Source organism: Hypomesus transpacificus, chromosome 25 (genome assembly GCF_021917145.1).
Source record: "Hypomesus transpacificus isolate Combined female chromosome 25, fHypTra1, whole genome shotgun sequence".
NCBI classification, from domain to species: Eukaryota; Metazoa; Chordata; class Actinopteri; order Osmeriformes; family Osmeridae; genus Hypomesus; species Hypomesus transpacificus.
In genome coordinates this window covers 337,106-355,488 of record NC_061084.1, presented here as the reverse complement: position 1 = coordinate 355,488, position 18,383 = coordinate 337,106, and the positions used below count along the sequence as shown (strand labels likewise).

At 47.2% G+C, this 18,383-nt stretch overlaps 1 protein-coding gene across 2 annotated transcripts in view; it reads right to left on the bottom strand.

The window, feature by feature from the left end:
* The window catches only part of adam19a (ADAM metallopeptidase domain 19a), a 67,277-nt gene extending 48,894 nt beyond the window's left edge, over positions 1 to 18,383 (bottom strand). Inside the window, exons 1-2 of one of the 2 annotated variants that reach the window (XM_047048845.1) lie at positions 18,095 to 18,383; positions 7,982 to 8,061 (exon numbers count right to left, since the gene is read on the bottom strand). In XM_047048845.1, coding sequence (XP_046904801.1) covers positions 7,982 to 8,019 — 38 coding nt within the window. In that variant the 5' untranslated portion in view covers positions 8,020 to 8,061; positions 18,095 to 18,383. The remainder of the gene's footprint in view (positions 1 to 7,981; positions 8,062 to 18,094) is intronic. The other variant, XM_047048846.1, reaches the window with a different exon arrangement.

Below are 18,383 nucleotides of genomic sequence, written 5' to 3'. Positions count from 1 at the left end.
GGAGGGAGGCCCAGGGAGGAGGGAGGATCCTGGGAACCTGCTCCCTGTTAAAAAGGGGGGTTGGCAGGGAACAGCCGAGTCTCATGTCTCTGTACTTGGGAACAGCATTGGGTCGCCTCTGATGCTCTCCCCTCAGCTGTCAGCCCTGCTTAGAATCACCTGGGCAGATCAGTGGGAGAGGAGCGAGGTGGGAGGGAGAGAGAGAGGTGGCAGAGGAGAGATCAGTGAGAGGAGAGGAGCGAGGTGGAGGAGAGAGAGAGAGGTGGCAGAGGAGAGATCAGTGAGAGGAGGGGAGAGAGGTGGAGGGGAGAGAGGTGGCACAGGAGAGATCAGTGAGAGAGAGGAGAGAGAGGTGGAGGGGAGAGAGGTGGCAAAGGAAAGATCAGCGAGAGAGAGGAGAGAGAGGTGGCAGAGGAGAGATCAGTGAGAGAGGAGAGAGGTGGAAGGGAGAGAGGAAAGAGGTGGAGGGGAAGGAGGTAGGGGAGAGACCACCCCCCTTGTTTCCATATCGATAGCCTTTGAACATGTCTGTTCATCGACAACAAACTTCAATATAACGGTTAGGAGCTAAATAGATAGATCTCCCAGGACTGGTGCTGACGAAAAGGGGGTTTTGATTTTTCAGCGGGCACAAGCGAGAGAGAGGAATATTTGAGATGCGTGTGAAGTGTGGCTGCGTGTGTGTGGTTCTGTCTGAGCGTTTGTGTACACAGCTTGCATGGGTGTGTTTGTGTGCTTAAAAAAAATAAGTACGAAATGTATCTACAACACCTGTTTGAAGGCAGTCGGCACCCCTGCTCCTCCAATCTCTCGAGTGATTGACTCGTCTTCCCTTGGTGCGTCTTGAAATACAACCCCCACCCCCCCACCCAGCCAGACGCACAACTATCTTTGTCGAGATGTCAATCTACACCCAACTGTCTGAGTGCTACACAGTCACACGAAAAAGACAGTGCTGTGATCAGAGGAAGAAATAGACAAACACGGCCGACACATCCATCGCCCCCTCTCACAGCCCAGACGCATCAGTTAACGCCTCTCTCTCTCCCCTCCTTCAAGAATAACTCCAAATATATAATTTACCATCCTTTTATCGAAGGTACGTTGACATGTCTTTTTTGGAGCGACAGAGAATTAATGTTGACATACTAAATCACTATAATTGCCTATAAAAGCTCACATTTTGTCTGGAAAAGGATTGCATTGCCAGGGGAGTGTTTCGCAGATGCTAAAATGATATTCTTGCCACAACACTACTTTGAATGTTGTGGCAAAGCACATCTTATCAGATATAATTAGCTTAGTGCCACATGCAAATAGCTGGGTGCGTGCTTGTCCCAGGTTTAAGCTCTCGATTTCTTACCCCCTTGAAAGTAAGAGAAGAATCTCACGTCTTTAAAGATAAGCCCGATAAAGTCTGTTTCCTGAGGTGTGGTGTATATGTATGTACACCGAAGGCAACTTCCCCCGTCTCAATCGTGACCTGGCAACAGACTTGTGTAAGATCCCCACTTCAGATCTCCAAACCTTCACAGATTGTCCTACTGGAGAACATACGGTGCCGTGTGTGTGTGTGTATCACCCGTCCCCCTCAGGAGCGCTACGATAATCAATCTGATCCGATACGCCACTCCACAAGGGTCCTGGATCCTGATTGGACGGGCCCAGGTGCAACAGAGGCTCCTGGGAGCAGCCAGCTGTGGTTACCTCATCTTCTAGGCGTCTCGTGTCCGGAAGGGAGCCCACCAACCACCATGACAACAAGTCCAGGGCCCAGTCACATGGTCGTGTTCAACGCTGGCTGGTCGGGCGTTGCAGGGATGGATGGAGATGCATGTTCCTGAGGTTGCCAAGGAAGGGTCTGGTTTGCTGACGAGCAATGAAAACTCAACCACTTCCACGCGTGAACAAACTACCCACCGTGACTTCATTTCAAATTATACAACAAGGTACTTCTAACCTCGAAATCTGATAGTTTGACAGACATTTCCGATAGCATTTGATGTTGTGTATTCTTTAAACATTCAGTCTGTAGCACCAAAAATCGAAGCTTAAACAAGTGGGTGCTTACATGTATCCTGGGTATAAATTGAGACTCTGGTAAAGGAATTACCATGTGTCCATGTAAAAATATATGAAGAAAAAGCTATGCATCATTCCTAGCTGGAAAGTACACATTTCCGAAAGAAACTGTCTGTCTGATATGGAAACATACGGTTGTCTGTATCGAGATAGAAAGCATGAGAGAAAAGGAAAGCAAGGTGAATCGAGTGAGATGAAGAAACTATTTTGCAATGGAGGATCCAGATGGCCTTGGCAGATGGACGATGACCGCTTCCTTCAAAAACAAGTTGCTCAATTTGCTGAAAATGACCCAATGTTTAAATCCATTTGTGTGTGTGTGTGTGTGTGTGTTTGTTTAGAGCTTTATTCCGTAAACAAGACTGCCTCAGCTGTAACAAACTGCTGGGCAAGATCACACTCTGAACGAGAAACAGTCAACACCCGGCACAGCACAGCAGCAGAGGGAATGATCCTTTCACACACACACACCAAAGAGCACACACGCACACACACACCATAGAGCACACACACACACACCACAGAGCACACACACACCACCAGAGCAAACACAAACACACACACACAGCACATACAGTTGTTTTGATCAGTCAATTAATATACAAAGCACAGACTCCCTGGTCATAACCCTCGCAAAAAGAATTCAGACTGCGGCTTCTCCCCTTCTCACTCAGCTACATCCTGCATCTCAGAGAAACAGCAGAAACCAGAAGTACCTTTACTATAGGCCCAACTGGCCTAGAGCCAAGTCATTGTATTATACACCTGAATGCATTTGGTACAGTCTGTCATCTCTCATGCAGTACAACATATTTGGACGGAAAGGCCATTCTTCGTCTGGCTGTGTGGTTGCTATTCCAACCACACAGCATTTGCAATGATTCCCATTGTGATTGACGGGCTTGTTTGTGTTGACTGTAGGATGAAGATTGCATTGTGTCGTTTTGATTCGCTTGATGTCATAATGAAGGATCTGTCCGGCGCGACTGGATTTCCATCACATTTTGGGGGGACGACGACACAGACACACTCCAGCACACTCCCATACACACACGCACACTCACTGCCGCCTTCAGAACCTGACCCAGGACTATCGGGAAGAGAAGCTAAAGGAAGAGGAAGTGAGGGGAGGAGGCGGGGCCAGCGGGAACCAAATGTAACCATATACTTCCTCTTCCTCTCGCTCTTTTCTATCCCTCTTTATCTCTCTCCATTTGTTCCAGATGTTCCCTCAAGGGCGTGTCAATTCCTAAGAACGAGGCTTTCGTCCCCACAGTCCCCATTTAGTCCCTGATGGATTGAGGACGGCTTGGAAACACACTGACACGCACGCAGGCTGTGAGTGCGTCCGCACAGATAGCGCCTCAATGTCGAGATGGCACGACATATCAAGTTCAAGTCTTTTATTGTCAGATGCACAGAACAACACAGGGTCAGACTGGCCACTGAAATGCTTAGGACAAGACAACGCAAAGCAACCTGGCATAACATGACATTTAAGTAGTACAGATACACATATGCAAACACACACTCACAGAAACACATACAGTATGAATAAACAGGAACACTCTCATTCCAATTGTCCTCTGTCTCTCTCACGCACGCACGCACACAGACACACACACACACGCACATTGACAAACAGTCTTGGGCTAGTGTGTATGCCAGGAGTGATTGCCAGGAGGACCCAGTCTTGACATTTCGGGGTCTTCGCATTTCATTCTCAGCCCGACCCCGGGGGGAACCGTAGCGAGGCGCCATTAAAAGGCCAAGGATTGTGGAGATGGCGAGGGCTCGGAGCCCAAAAGGAGGGAGGCATCTGCCGGGGGGCCCTCCCATCCCGCTCCACCTCTGACCTTTCCCTCCTCAGTGATCCTCAAGAGCCCAAGTCTCGCTGGCTTACAAGGCGGAGATGTGGAGATGTGTGTTGACTCAGAGACTGACAGCACCAGAGCTCCATCCACTCAGGTCCGGCATGGAAGGCCGATCACCAGCGCAGAGAGACAACCCATGTAAATTACGGCTCTCCCCCCCCCCCCCCCCCCCCCCCCCCCCCCCCCCCCCCCCCCAAGATCCTCTCTCTCCCTCTCTCTCCTCCTTCTGTCTCTTTCTCAATACCTTCTCCATTTCTCCTTCGCAACCCATTCTCCCCTTTCTCTTGCAACATTCTCTCGCTCTCTCTAGGATCAGTGAATGATTGTCTGTGTGCGTAGGACGTCTGCAGAGCCAAAGGAGACATTCTTCACATGAGTAAATTACGCTGAGTCTTCAGACGAGCTGGGACGGACAGACAGGGAACAGCAGATGTGCTGTGGTGGACAGAGGAAGCTCTATTAGCACTGACCTTATCCTGGAGTGGCATTTGTTGGCAGACACACACACACACATAGGCATCCAACGTATACACATACAGGACACGTACAGCATAGTGCAGGCACATAACACAGCGCGTCTCAAGAGGGTACAATGCACAAAAGGTATTCCATGTAATAGCACTTGAAGGAGAGTACCTTCAAAGGGTATCTCTTCAAAAAGGAAACTAGGAGTTTTATATAAAAAAAGAAATATTCTAGTCTTGGGAAAGGTCAAATCGTGTCACTGCATACAGAACTGTTGGTATTGAGAAGGCAACTAATCACGCAAATAATCTCAATAATTTGACGCTTTCAAAAAACGATTCACTCTGTAGTTTTCCAAAGTTGAAAAATACTTTTTTCATTTGAATAATTGTGAACGTTTGTGTTCACATGTTTGTGTATCCCCATGTGTCAACTACCCCTGTGCATGTGTGTGTGTGCGCGGGTCATGCGGTGCCCTGCAGCCAGGCTTGACCGCGTGGCCATGCAGCAGCCGATCTTGCCAGGGTGAGCGTCAGCAAGACCAGCACCGTGGCGGTCTTGTTTATGGGGGTGAGAGATGGCCCGGTACGCAGAGAGATAATCCAATCAGGAGGAAGATGAAGGAGGGCATAGCTCAGGGAGAGAGGACAATAGCAAGGAGAAAGTGAGCACCTCGTTTCCTTGCATGCTTTTTTTTCGAAGGAAGAATGACGTAGGAGATATGCGGACATTAAAAGCACGGTGAATAAGCTACACGAAGACTGGATGAAGACACAAAAGTGGAAGGCTGAGGGCGGGAGGAGAAAAGAACAACGAGGAGAGAGAGAAAGCACCTTGTTTCCTTGAACTACGTTTTTTAAGCAAGAATGAAAAAGACATGCAGACATTTGAGTGACAGTGTATACAATAACAAGACTGTAAGTGAACATGTTAGATATGAAATACTGTGGCTATGAAATAACAGATGTTTATTATTATTATTAGAACAAATTCAAAAATGCTGGGTAGACATCTATCCTTCGAACTCCATTAAATCAACAACAACCACCAAATGAAAGATGCGTACAACCTTGGAGTTCCTTATTAAATCCAAATCATCTCTCTCCTCCCGATGTGATCTCTCACTTCGCTCTCCGTCCCTTGTCCCCCCTCCTTTGCGCTGACGCCAGCAAAAGAGAGCTTGCGTCGATATCCCCTCGTTAGCATGCAGGCTGGTGCCAACTCCTCGCCATATGCAGATGAGGATGAGGGGGAGAATGTGATCCGGCACTCGCATGCACTGAGGTGTGTCAAAGAAAGAAGGGCAAGGGCAGCGGTGGAGGGTGGGCTGGGGGAAGACGGCCCAAGTCCGATGAGAATCGGTACTAGCCTAGGAGTAGCCTAAGACTAGCCTCGGACAAGCCCAGAACCAGCCCAGAACCAGCCTTAGACTAGCAGGTTCCTGACACTCTGCATTCACGTATTCCGGGTTGGTGTCACAATGTTGGTTGAGACGATGTTGGTGAGACGATGTGGGTGAGACGATGTGGGTGAGACGATGTGGGTGAGACGATGTGGGTGAGACGATGTGGGTGAGACGATGTGGGTGAGACGATGTTGGTGAAAGGATGTTGGTGAGACGATGTGGGTTGAGACGATGTTGGTTGAGACAATGTTGGTGAGACGATGTTGGTTGAGACGATGTTGGTGAGACGATGTGGGTGAGACGATGTTGGTGAGACGATGTTGGTGAGACGATGTTGGTGAGACGCGAGATAAAACGTGTGGCGGACACGTGGGTCTCTAGCTTAGTTGCGATGAGTAGCAACTTGTTTTTCCCTCTGATGTGAGGAGACCTGGGGGGGTGCTTGAGGGAGGAGGAGGAGTAGCAGCTGACTTCTCTATGCTGGGAAGGCCATGCCTAAGGGTCTGGCTGTCACTCTCTTCCTCTCTCCCTCCCTTTCTTCCTCCCTCGCTCCCTCGCCATCTTTTCCTCTCCACCCAATTCTTTTTTCTCACCCGTCTTTCCCTGTAGCCCTGTCTCGCCCATCTCTTTTTCATTTTCTCTGACCTCTACCGCCCCTTCTTCCTCTTCCTCCCCCCCTTACACTCTTATCCCACTACCCCTCCCTCCCTCCCCAACACACACACACACACTCTGTGTTCTGAGCCAAGCAGGGACATCTGCTGGTGTAGCATGGGGCTCAGTGTCATCTCGGCATGACTGGCAAGATGACCCAGGCCCTGTCAGAGACACCATAGACACAACAAAAGGCCTTCTCATTCCCCCTTCTCCCTCACACACACTTCCTTTCAGGGGGGACAGATACTGTACATTGCACTCACGTAGTTGGTTCGGTTGTTTGGAACATGTTTAGGTAGACGAGAAGAGATTTGTTTCTTGCGGCTGGCTTTGAATAAACAGAATGTTTCACCTACACAAAGGCACCAAAACTCATTTTTAGCATGCAACCTTTTGTACTGTGCTTTCCACTGGATTCACATGTTAGTATCTCAAAACAACAGTGTCAAGGTGGGTTGGCTTCATAACAAAAACAGAACTTCAGAATGAAACAGCTGTTCTCGGTGATGACTAAGAAGGAATCAATTTAGTAAAAAAAAATATGATTTACCATGCAAGCACACAATAAAAAGATGATCTACTGTAGTTTGAAATAACAACCAGATTCAGTCAAATGTTTAGAGACAGCTTCAACCCACAGTGCAGAGACTGGCAAACATCCCCACCATATTTGAAAAACACAACAGTGACAAACACAGCCAGACTCTTCAGCAATGGTGACCTTGCAAAGGCATACAGAACAACAGAACAAACAATCATTTTGTGTCAGAATTCCATGACAGAAACTCAGACTCCTGCTGGTCATTTACAGGACTGACACACACACACACACGCACACAAACACACACACGCACACTGACTGCCAAACAGGCCATGTCAGATATTCAACTGACTGCCAGTAACTGTTTCCTGGGGCAGACAGCCGACCAGATGACAAGAGAACTCTTGTTCTGGAGGGACAGTTTTATGAACAGGCTGAACCAGACATCAAACCTCCAAACATTCATCTCCTGCTTTCTGCTGATGGAAACGGAAGGCTAAAGCACAGCCTTTTGGGGCAAATTAGCTGATGTAGAGTGGAACACCTTTTCCCTCATCACTTTCCTAAAGGGCACATAGTCTTTTATGATCACCAAGCATTCCGCCCACAGCTTTATCGTTTGTGTGTGTTATGTGTGTGCGTGCTGTCGATGGTGTAGGAGGTACAAAGCCAAAGTCCTGGAAAAGAGGGCAGAAATCCGCTTCACATGAATATAACCACACACACACACACAGGCATTCATTTCGCCATATCAGACTGCAACAACCCCTGGGCAGCAGGTGTTCTGAACAGGCGTGGGGGTCTCCGCCTCGCGACCGCCGTCGAAGGGACGATGCACCCGACAGGAGAACGTCAAGAGAACACCAGAGAAACATCTGGCAAACGCCGGGGGGGGGGACACACACACACACGGATAGAAAGTCACAACGTTGTGGCGACAATGATGGAATGTCTGACCTGTGTTGCCGTGGCGGCGTCCCTGCGGCCCCGCCCATGAGAGAGCCACCGTGCTGTCACCGTCGACCCGCGGATGACTCCTGTCAGGAAGAGAGAAGGCCATTTCAATTCACTTAATGTATTTCCCAAAACACTTTTTGGGAAATGGAGCTTTTTCCAGGCCACCACAACACAGGTTAGCCCAGTCTGGGAGGAGAAGGGAGGGGGGGGGGTGAACATGTTGGGTCATTTTTCACGAGGCGCTGGTCACACACGTGCTTCCCAAGTCTCGCAGGTGCCGAACTAGCTCAGCTCAAGCCCAGGTGTTTTGTTTCACATCTGCATTTGGAGGGACGGGGGGGGGGGCAGGTGGGGTTTTTATCAAAGAGGTCATTAGAAGCTTTCATTCACAAACAAACAGTCATTTACTAGAAATCGGTGAGCGCGTACAGCTTAGGGGTTCATTACTTCAGTATCATCCACGCAATCAAACAAGAGCACAAACGAATTAGTGCCCCACTCAAGAGGACAATAACGATGACCCTGGGAAAACAAAGAGAAACACCATTTAATCAAAAGCTCCAAATGCATGAGTGCGTCCAGGCCTCACACTCTCACTTTGTTGCATTCCTCAGACTCAAAAGTCAGTCAGATTGGCGTCGACGAGGTGGTGCGTTTGACTGCGGGATTTTTTTTCTCTCCCCCCCGAGAGTGTGAAGTTAAACACGATGTCTAGATGAGTGCAGATGGATCAACACCCGCCTGTCAGTTGACAAAACACGGCTCTGGAAGTGGGATTGAAGTACAGATGATTTACATGTCCGCCTCGTCTTCCGGTGTGTTACATCACCGTTCCAAGTCTTACCTCACAACATACTTGAGACAGAAACGCTCGAGAAAGTAAGTGACGTAAGAGCTTAAAAGGGCTTTGATGACAGCGTGACTTTTTTCCCCCTTATTGATGACAATCCACTGAAGCTCAGGGAATCGAGATGCGACAACTCTAAACACATTGACGCAGACGCAAAAAGGTTTATCACGTGGAAGAGTTCAAGCCTCTCTCTGTGTGAAACTGAACAACAGACGAAGCTTGCTGGTGGGAGTAGATGTGTATGTGTACCTCTAACCAGCCTGCCAAGAAAAGAGACAAAGAAAAGACTATCTTATGTTTGACTTTTCCGGGTCAATGAGGGAAGTGAATGGTCAGCAACAGAGGATCGTGGGAGCAATTTCTAGAGGCTGAAGTGGCGTCCAGCATATTCTAAAGTGTCTCCTGTGAGTGCGTTTATGCATTTACTGTACGAGTTAAGTGCCTGTGGTATGTACTTCAGACTGTGACTGGTTTTCTAGTTCTTCTAATTAGACACAATGTGTTTTCGTTTCGTACATTTCCCATGCCTGTGATGCAACGGATGGAACTTTTTAGGCCTAATTACTACTAACTACCAAACAACATGTGACACGAGGCACTGCATGTATTCTGGACGAGACACCTGTCGACCTGCAAACTTCATTCAGCGCCCGGTACTCAACAACAAAGAATGGAGATACATACAGACACACACACATATTTTCTGAATTATGGTTCAATGTGTGTGTGTGTGTGTTTGTGAAGGTAGGAATCTCCTTGCAGTTTCTGCTCGGCGTCCTAGTCCCGTCACCTCCTCCTTACGGTGATCCAATCAGACAACGTGTCTTGCAGTAAACAACCCTCAGGCAGACAGGTCAGGAAGTAAGTGTGTAATCAATAGCTCAGCATTGCAATCAATGGGAAAAGATCTCCATTGCACTGGCTGATCGATACAGAGGTAAGAGTGGGGGAACAGTCCTGACGTCAATTCGAAAACATGGGTAAAGAAAGAGAGAGAGAGAGACAGAGAGAGAGAGAGACGAGCGAGTAGAAGACCACCACGTAGAAGACCACCACAGGAAACTAGCGTAGTACAGTCACTCATGAATACTGTAGCATTGTCTTCAATTACAATACATTTGAACCCAACAACTACCTCTAAAACGCTCTCTCAATCATTGGCAATTCAGTGGCGTAATCCATTTGGCCTTTTAGCCGTTACTGTGGCGGTGGGAGGCGTTCGGGGAAAAAGCCAGCTTGTGATCAACAACACCCAGAGAGCGGTGGTGGTGCAGTGGCCCCGGGAAGGTTCTTTTCACACCAGCGTGTTGGCAGCCCCACCTCCCCGTGCTCTCTAAGAGCTTGTTGCCATGTGCACCTTTGCAAGTCCCCATTAGATGCTTCTCATTGTATTGGCTCTGCTGTCCCTCCGGCATAGGCAAATAACAACGTAGCAATTCCTCACCGGGGATTGGCAAGCTACACGGCACGCTCTACGTCGTGCCCTGTGATTCTGGGATATCATAATGCCCTCGGCCACACACGCGACGACTTTGACTTTTAAAAATACGATTCCGGTAATCCGGTTACCTTAGGGCAGAGAGATCAACTGTTTCCCTCCGGGTTAAGGTCAGCAATTACCAAGTGATGGGAGTGAAAGAGATCCATAAAATGTCAGCTGTGTTGCAAGGCGGTACCTGCTCCTGGGTAGAGTTGACAGGAAATATTTCGATGACATTTGAGTCTTCAGAATGAGGGGCCAGAGAAGTAATGACTTGAACAGGGCAGACGAATGTCATGGAGCGCCCTTCTGGTTGGGTGAGTGAGTGGAGGAGCGTCCAAGCTTGTTTTCTCTCTCTCTTCTCCCCCCCCCCCACCCCCCCTGGTGAAAAAAATCTTCTGGAACTTCAACGCCTCCTTCCCTTCTATTCCTCGCTCTGTTCTCTTCCTATAGATACAAAAACCCCAAAACATCCCAAAACTCTGTCTACCGTGTAATAGTATTACCAGCCTCCGAGCAAATCTGGAAAAATTGCGCTATCATAGCTTCCATTTTGGGACCTTATGAAATGTGCACTAATGGAAAATATGTTTTATTGATTTTGAATGAGACTGACTAAAAGCGCCCCTCAAATCTGTTTCATTTTCTCGAAGGCAGCATTTGGAGGGAGTGGGGTTACAGATTCATTGGTTTACAAGGGTTTCTCACCGCTGAGGAAGCTCAAATTCTCTAAACGTATTACCTTACAGTTGCCTTCTTTATTCGTTTTACACTCTGTATATTAAACAACTTGTACTCAGTGAGTGGTTTCAAAACTCCCCAACCAAGACAGGGTCCCTCAAAGCATGACGGTACATGGTATCATCAAATGGATCATTCCAGACCTAACTGGAAAAGAGAAGAATTGACTAGGTTTGGGGCAAACCTACCCTGTGTAGCCTACACACGCAAAAAAAAAAAAAAAAGGGAACTGTACTGTGCCAGACTCGACAAATGCCACCCTGGTCCTGAGTCTCCATCATTAAGGCATCTTCTCTGGAAAACCCATTAAGGCTGGCTAATGGCCTCAGCAGAGGCATTAGAGGGTGGAGTGAGGGGCGGGTGGCTGGCTTCTTCATCACACCGTTCCCCTCCGAAATGATTGACGGCGGCTAGACGAGGCTCCGCGGCGTTAATGAACGCCAGGCGGACGCGACACCCTACCTCGCAGTCAACAAATCACAGCTGTCAGCCTTTCCCCTAGCCTGGCTGCACTACTTTCAAAAGAAGCCCCAGTGAAGCTTTTCAATTACACTTTTGCTGTGCGTGCGTGCGTCTGTGTGTGTGTGTGTGTGTACGTGGGAGTCAGTGAGCATTTGATAAGCTTCTCTTCTCCTTCGGCAGGGATAGAATGAAGGGGAGAGGCGGATGGAGGAGGATGCAGAGAGGCACAAGGATGAGAGCAGGCCAATTCCTGTATCCAATATCCTATAACCCAAAACCCTGTTTCCCAGTTTAAATAAGAGCTCATTGGATACACTGTCTTATCCACCAGCTCAAACGCCAACCTCAAGGCATCCTGAGAGAGAGAGAGAGAGAGAGAGAGAGAGAGAGAGAGAGAGAGAGAGAGAGAGAGAGAGAGAGAGACTACAGGAAATTATCTTTAAATGCTCCCTTTCATGTCTGGTTTTGCCCTTATTCCTGTCTCGGTTGTTACTGTTAGTACAGCTGGATATCTTCACGTCTCTGTGTATGAGGGGGGAAAGGCAGCACGTCAGGAACCATTTCACAAATGTACAATTTCTTCAGTCACTTTCAGACTGTAGCTTGGTGGATTAGGTGGAGAAGGTATAGTAAGTGTAAAAGGTCAAAATGTTTACCAGTGTAGTTATGCAGCATTCAATTAGCCTGTCTTTTTTTTACCATCACTAATTTGAAAAGTCCGGGGCTGTACAGAAACAAACATCCTTAAGGACTTGATGGTAAGTGGGGAAAAAGTTGTTTGGTTTTCAACACTGAGCAGGAGAATATAAATATTCTTCGTTAAATTAACCCGCATTAGTAAAATAAAACCCCACATCCTCAATCTCTAGAAAGTAATAACAACTTCCCATAATTAAAAACATTACCGAAAACTGGTTTTCCCCCTAGTAAACACATCAACTGTACTTTTGGCTCCAAGCACACCTTAGACCCAAGGGAGGGATTAAGGAAACAATGGTGCTGATGGAGCGGACGAATCTCTACTTTCTCACACCCTCTCTCCTCCCATCCTGCTGAACCTCTATTCCTTACCAGTCCGACAGCGAGAGGAAGAGAGATGATGACAAAAGAGAAGTGAACTATAAAACAAACAAAATGGATTGCTTCTGAGTGTATTTTTTGGCGGTGAGGTTGGCATGGTCGACCCCGCAGAGATGAATGAACAGGAAAGGATGCGTGTCGTGTCATTCTGCGACCTTGCGACTGTTGTCACTCCTACGTCCTTCCAGAGAACTGTTAAAACACTGGTCACTGCCAGTGACAAACAGACTATAGCAACACAGCATGGACTCCTAACCTGACAAAAGGTCATGTAGGTTCTCTGTTGGTGTTCACCCTTGAAGTAACACATGCCCTTGAGAGAAGGAAGTGGTAGACGATTAGTGGATGTGGAAGTCCCTTGACATTCGTGTCACTGCGATGCAAATAATACATTGACATCTAACAACCAGTTACATATAAGGTGGAGAGGAAATAGATACAGAGGACAAAAATGAGTCACTCGTTTCCTGAAAAAACCTTGCTGCTCGACCAAGTGCAAGTCATCAAACGCAACAACCTTCAACCAGCACCAGAGACATTTTCAGATCCTCTTTAGGAGACCATCTAGAACCTTCCTGGCATTAAGCTAGCACAGTGGCTACAAACTCTTTTAAAGTCATTTTGCAATCTTAAAATGACACAAACTCATACTGACTCACTAGGGGGCTTAGTCTATATGATCCCAGCTAGATCCCCTTTAATCAACTTTAATAAACAGGAGGGATGAATCCAAGCTGTGCTTTGCTACATGGGACACGAGGCTTAATGGAAACTTAATGGTACTGGGATTGTCATAAGCTACAATGTGTCAGTGTCAAGAAACTCTGAATCCATGGCAACTGCATAATAACATAATTAACACCTGGTAATAGGCTATCCATTACCACAACAGTTCATCATTACCAAGAAAATACTGAATCCATTAAACAACTAACCACTAGGTAATACTAATTACCAGTATATGATGAGTAGCTGAAGAGAAAATAATGTAAGCTAAACATAAATAAAGCTTTTGCAAACATGTTTCTATTCACGGTTACATTTTCAGTTGCATTTTGAGCTGCTTCTCAGAGGATGTCAAACTATGTTCGGGTCCGAAGAGTAGACCTGCTAAACCCAGCCTTGTTTCGTTTGACAGAATAGACTTGGACAGCCAGCATTGTAAAGGCAACATCTCGTTTGAGATACTCTGAAATGGGCCAACAGACCACCTGCTGCACAGCATGCTCAACACCATGTGCCCTGAAGACAGCACTGGGCCATATGTGACTGTGCACCCAGCGGGTAGGTTGCCAGACCAAAGGCACCCAGGAAGGGAAATACACATAGGGTAGCGTAGCCTAGCCTTTCTCTCTTTTTCTGTTTGCTTTCCTCTCCATCTCTCTCACACGTATACACTGCAACACAACCGTCTCTCCATCATACACTCCACTCACTCACACACGCAAATGCACACTCACACATAACTCCCTCTCTCTTCATCCATCTCCATCTCCTGGGCCTGGGGGAGACTCGAAAAACTTGGAGAGCGGGCGTGAGAGGAGAATCACATAAGGCTTGAAAACACTTATCGTTTGCCCGACCAGCTGTCGTTGCCGGGTTTCCAGGGGCAACAATAAGAAAGGTGATCTATATCTGAGGGGTCCTCTGGTGGGCCGAGAGAATAAGAGTGTGTGAGGGAGAGAAGGATAAAGAGAGAGAGAGAGAGAGAGAGAGAGAGAGAGAGAGAGAGAGAGAGAGAGAGAGAGAGAGAGAGAGAGAGACAAGGATAAAGACAGAGAGAAGGATAAAGAGAGAGAGAAGGATAAAGAGAGAGAGAAGGATAAAGAGAGACAGAGAGAGAAAATAGACAATGACATAAAAGGGACATCAGGCGGAGCTCTTCATCTCATTATGCGATGAACACACAAAATAATAATCGACTTGTGATTGGGATGACATGGGATGATAATAAGTCATCAGAATCCTTTCAAATAAAGACTATTAACATCGAACGATTCGTAGCTCCATTTCTATATCTGATAGCATGTTTCCCTCGCAGTTTTAGTTCACCGTGTAATTTTTTGAAATTGAGTTTTCAATATGCATTCCTGGTAATTATGCATTTTTCCTGTTTACACTGCACAGTGCACACTGCTTCTTCCTCACCATGCATTCCGACACCTTTTCCCAGTGTTTCATTTCTCCCTCTCTCCCTCTCTCCCTCCCTCCTCTCTTGGGGGCATATGCCTAGCACACGGGGAAGGAAACCTGTGATCGCACAGCCAGGCTCCCAGCGAAGGAGCGTCGGTTTGAATGGCAAGTGATAACAACACTTCTATTCTCCACCCCCGGTCTCTGTGAACTTGGAAAAGGGGAGGCACCGGGGGTGAAGGGAGGGAGTGGGGGAAGGCGGCGGGCGGGCAGGGGGGGTGGGGGGGGGGGGGGGGTGAGTGAGTATGATATCTCACCTCCCTGGGGCGTGAATCTCCCATCAGCCTCTCTCGAGTCTCCCTCTCGGACTTGGCTGTGTATCACAGCGAACAAATGAGGACGCTTGGAACCGGCAGGATCTGCTCCGGTTCTAATGTCAGCATGAGGGTGGCTTGGCTGACCTCTTCCCCTCCATTTCACCCTCTCGCGTCAACCAAATCTCGGACCAGATTTGTCTCCTCCTCCTCCTCCTTCCTTTTCTTTCGCAACAGGTTCATCTTCTACTCATTCTTCACAGACTCTCCCTTGTGTCCTTCTGGACACATTGCACCCTCATCCCTCACCTCCGAATGGAGGTGAAGTTCCATCCCACCTCCTGTCATCGTTCCACAGGACCCAAGTGCTAAACCCCATCACAGAAAGTGTGCAGTGAGAGAGTGCGATTCTCTGTGGTGACGGTCTTTAACTAGACCATCTTGAACCAATGGAACCTTTTCCTCACAGCCCATGGGATGAGAAGAGTGCTTGCCAAGCCGTGCATGTCTGTGTACGTATGTGTGTGTGTATCCAGATCAAAATGCCTGAATAGGTTTTAGAGCGATATAGAGAGCTCACTGCAATAAAGAACCTTTTGCGATCTGAAGAAGCTGGGGTCGGGGGCATAAATGAGAGCATGGCTTTGTTCCCAATTTTGACAGTTGGAAAGAACACACAAAAAAAAAAAGGATTGATGGAGAGTTTTGCCTCCCAAGCCACTTAAAAGGTTACATAACTCAATAATTGTTTCAATAGCAACTGACAATCACTCCTTCATAAAAGGTTTCGCAATTATCTGTTGTGTAATACACCCTTATTCTTTTGAGTGGATATAAACTTTCCTCAAATGGAGCAAATACTAAACTAGGGCGGCAAGCACACAGACAAGCAGGAGAGGAACGCACTAGATAGCTTAGCTATCAGAAATAGAGTGCACTGTTGAACCCCCCTACACAGTGTGGCCGTGCCACGCATAAACACAGTGCTAGTGAAATGAATAATGACTCTGAAAGACACCCACACATTCAAACAAAACAGGCCTCTTCTTCCCCTGGGCGACCCTGAATAAAAACCATGTAGGGTTGTTTCGGAATATTCCGGAACAAACCTCTGAGAGGATGACCCGCGGCGTCAACCCGGCATGGCTTTTGCTGGGGAGGGTAGTTGAGAACTGAGGCCGACTAGGAAGTGATCTCTAATGGTAGCCTATCTGAAGTGTGGTGCAGGCTATAATAGTCCACGCTCCGGCTCGTCACGCCTCTGTCCTTCCTCGTCGGAAACACAACCTACGCTCTCCAGACTCCTCCTCCCTTTACGGATTCTGCCAGCCTAGGAGTGGTCCAGTCAGTCATACACAGTCAGTCATTCAGTCCAGGCCGTTCCACGCCGCAAAGCATGTGGAGGGCAGACGGCGCCGTGTCCTCGGCGAACGGATCGGCGCGCTTCTGAAAATGTGCTGCGTTACGGGCAGATGTTTTGTGGTGGAAAACTGCTGATCTGAGATCTGTCTGCAACCCAGCTGATGCATTATACAGAAATCCACTGCTTTAATATATGTGTACTATGCAAAATGTGAGATACAAGTAAAGGAACAATGTAATTGGCCCCAGAGTGAACCTTCCCCCAAACAGAGTGAGATGGAGAACTCTTAGAATATGACCCACAGAACCGACTAATAGTACTCCAGGAAAAGTTGACTGATTTGGACAGATTCTTACAGCATGTTTAAACACAGTGGGCAAGATTAGCTTGTCCAATCAGTGTGGATAGTGTTGAGAAAAATATTAATGGGAAAAGGAATGAAGTCCTAATAGTTATGGCAGCCTCAACATTCTTTGAAAGGGTCGGGTGTAACACTACTGATATTGATGGCATCTCAGATCTCTTGTTTCAAATGCATTAGTTGTGGCAAAAGAGATGGGGGGGGGGGGGGAGGGAGGAATGAAATTGAGTTTGCGAATGTCCCAGGAAAAACAAATCCCTCTCGCTCCTTCAGTTTGTTTGTTATGTGAGTTATAGAAGACTATGTTAGTTTTGTGCGATTAAATCACTCTCTCATCTCTCCCTGAAAATTGTAGGACATGATTTCTATTAGTTTTCCTCCAGGACGTGGCAATGGTTAGATTGTTTTGGCTCATGTTGAGACGGTTTTAAAGGGAATGTTACTTCAAACTTCTTCAGAAGATGAACTGAAACAAAACAAAATTCTCCATATTTTATCACTGCAAACGACATGTCCCAGAGTCCTCCTCTCAGGTAACCACTTCTTTCTTATCATAAGTTGAGGTCATAAGAGCATGATCTTGACCATGGGCAGATCACACATAGGCTAGGATAGGTTACTTTATGACCTGTTAGTAAGTAAAGATGCTATCCATTACATCTATAACTGACCTATTAAAGTATAACCAAGGATTATGTGATACCCTGAGTTAGTGTTTCTGAATTTCTACATCACTCAACATCAACTAACGTCAACCCACTGTTGAGAACCTGTTTTGTCTGTCCTTTTTATTTATTTATAGAGACATGGGGACATAAACTGAGGATAACAACATGCTTTTCCTCTTTTACTTCATTACACTTCATGATAAATCCCCGGGGTATTTAATAGAGCGCCACCCCAAGCCAAATAATTAAATAAGGTTTAGTGTCTTGGCACCAGCAATTTCCGTTATTTGCGCAACTAGCCATACATCTGTAATTTACAAGCAAATCAAACCATTTCACGCACTGACCGTCATGTGTTGAGAATAATGTTGGCACGGCCAAAAGTATGTACATATAGCTTAGACGGCCTTCTCCAATGCTCTTCCTTTTAAGGCCATTCGAAAAGCAATAGCAGGCACAAGAAAGTTTGACTGATCAAATTACACTACATTGTTTAGCCAAGGCTAGAATAGAAAACACAAAGCCTCGATGGCTAATGTCAGCGTCTAGTTATTTGTAACATCATATCAACACACATCTCGTGTTGCTACAAGCAACTGGTGAAAAAAGAGGGGGGAGAGAACTTTTATGACTGAAGGCGTGCGCGGCTCTTTTCTGTTACCTTGCTCTCTGGTGTCTCCGCTCGCCCTCTCCAGAATGCCATTCAGCAGCAGGAAAGACAACATGACAAGCAGACGTCCACAATGTGCCGCTGATTTTTGGCCATTTTTCTGCCTGTGTTTGCTGTACATCCCTGTAGTCCTTGTTACCGATATCTGTCCTCCCTTTCCTCGCTCTCACCGATTCCCCCTCGCCCTCTTCTTCTATCTCGGCTCAAAAGAAAACAAGGACTGGATCACGAGAGCAGGCAAGCCCAACCCATATCTAGTAGAAGCACAGGCTGGCCCGAT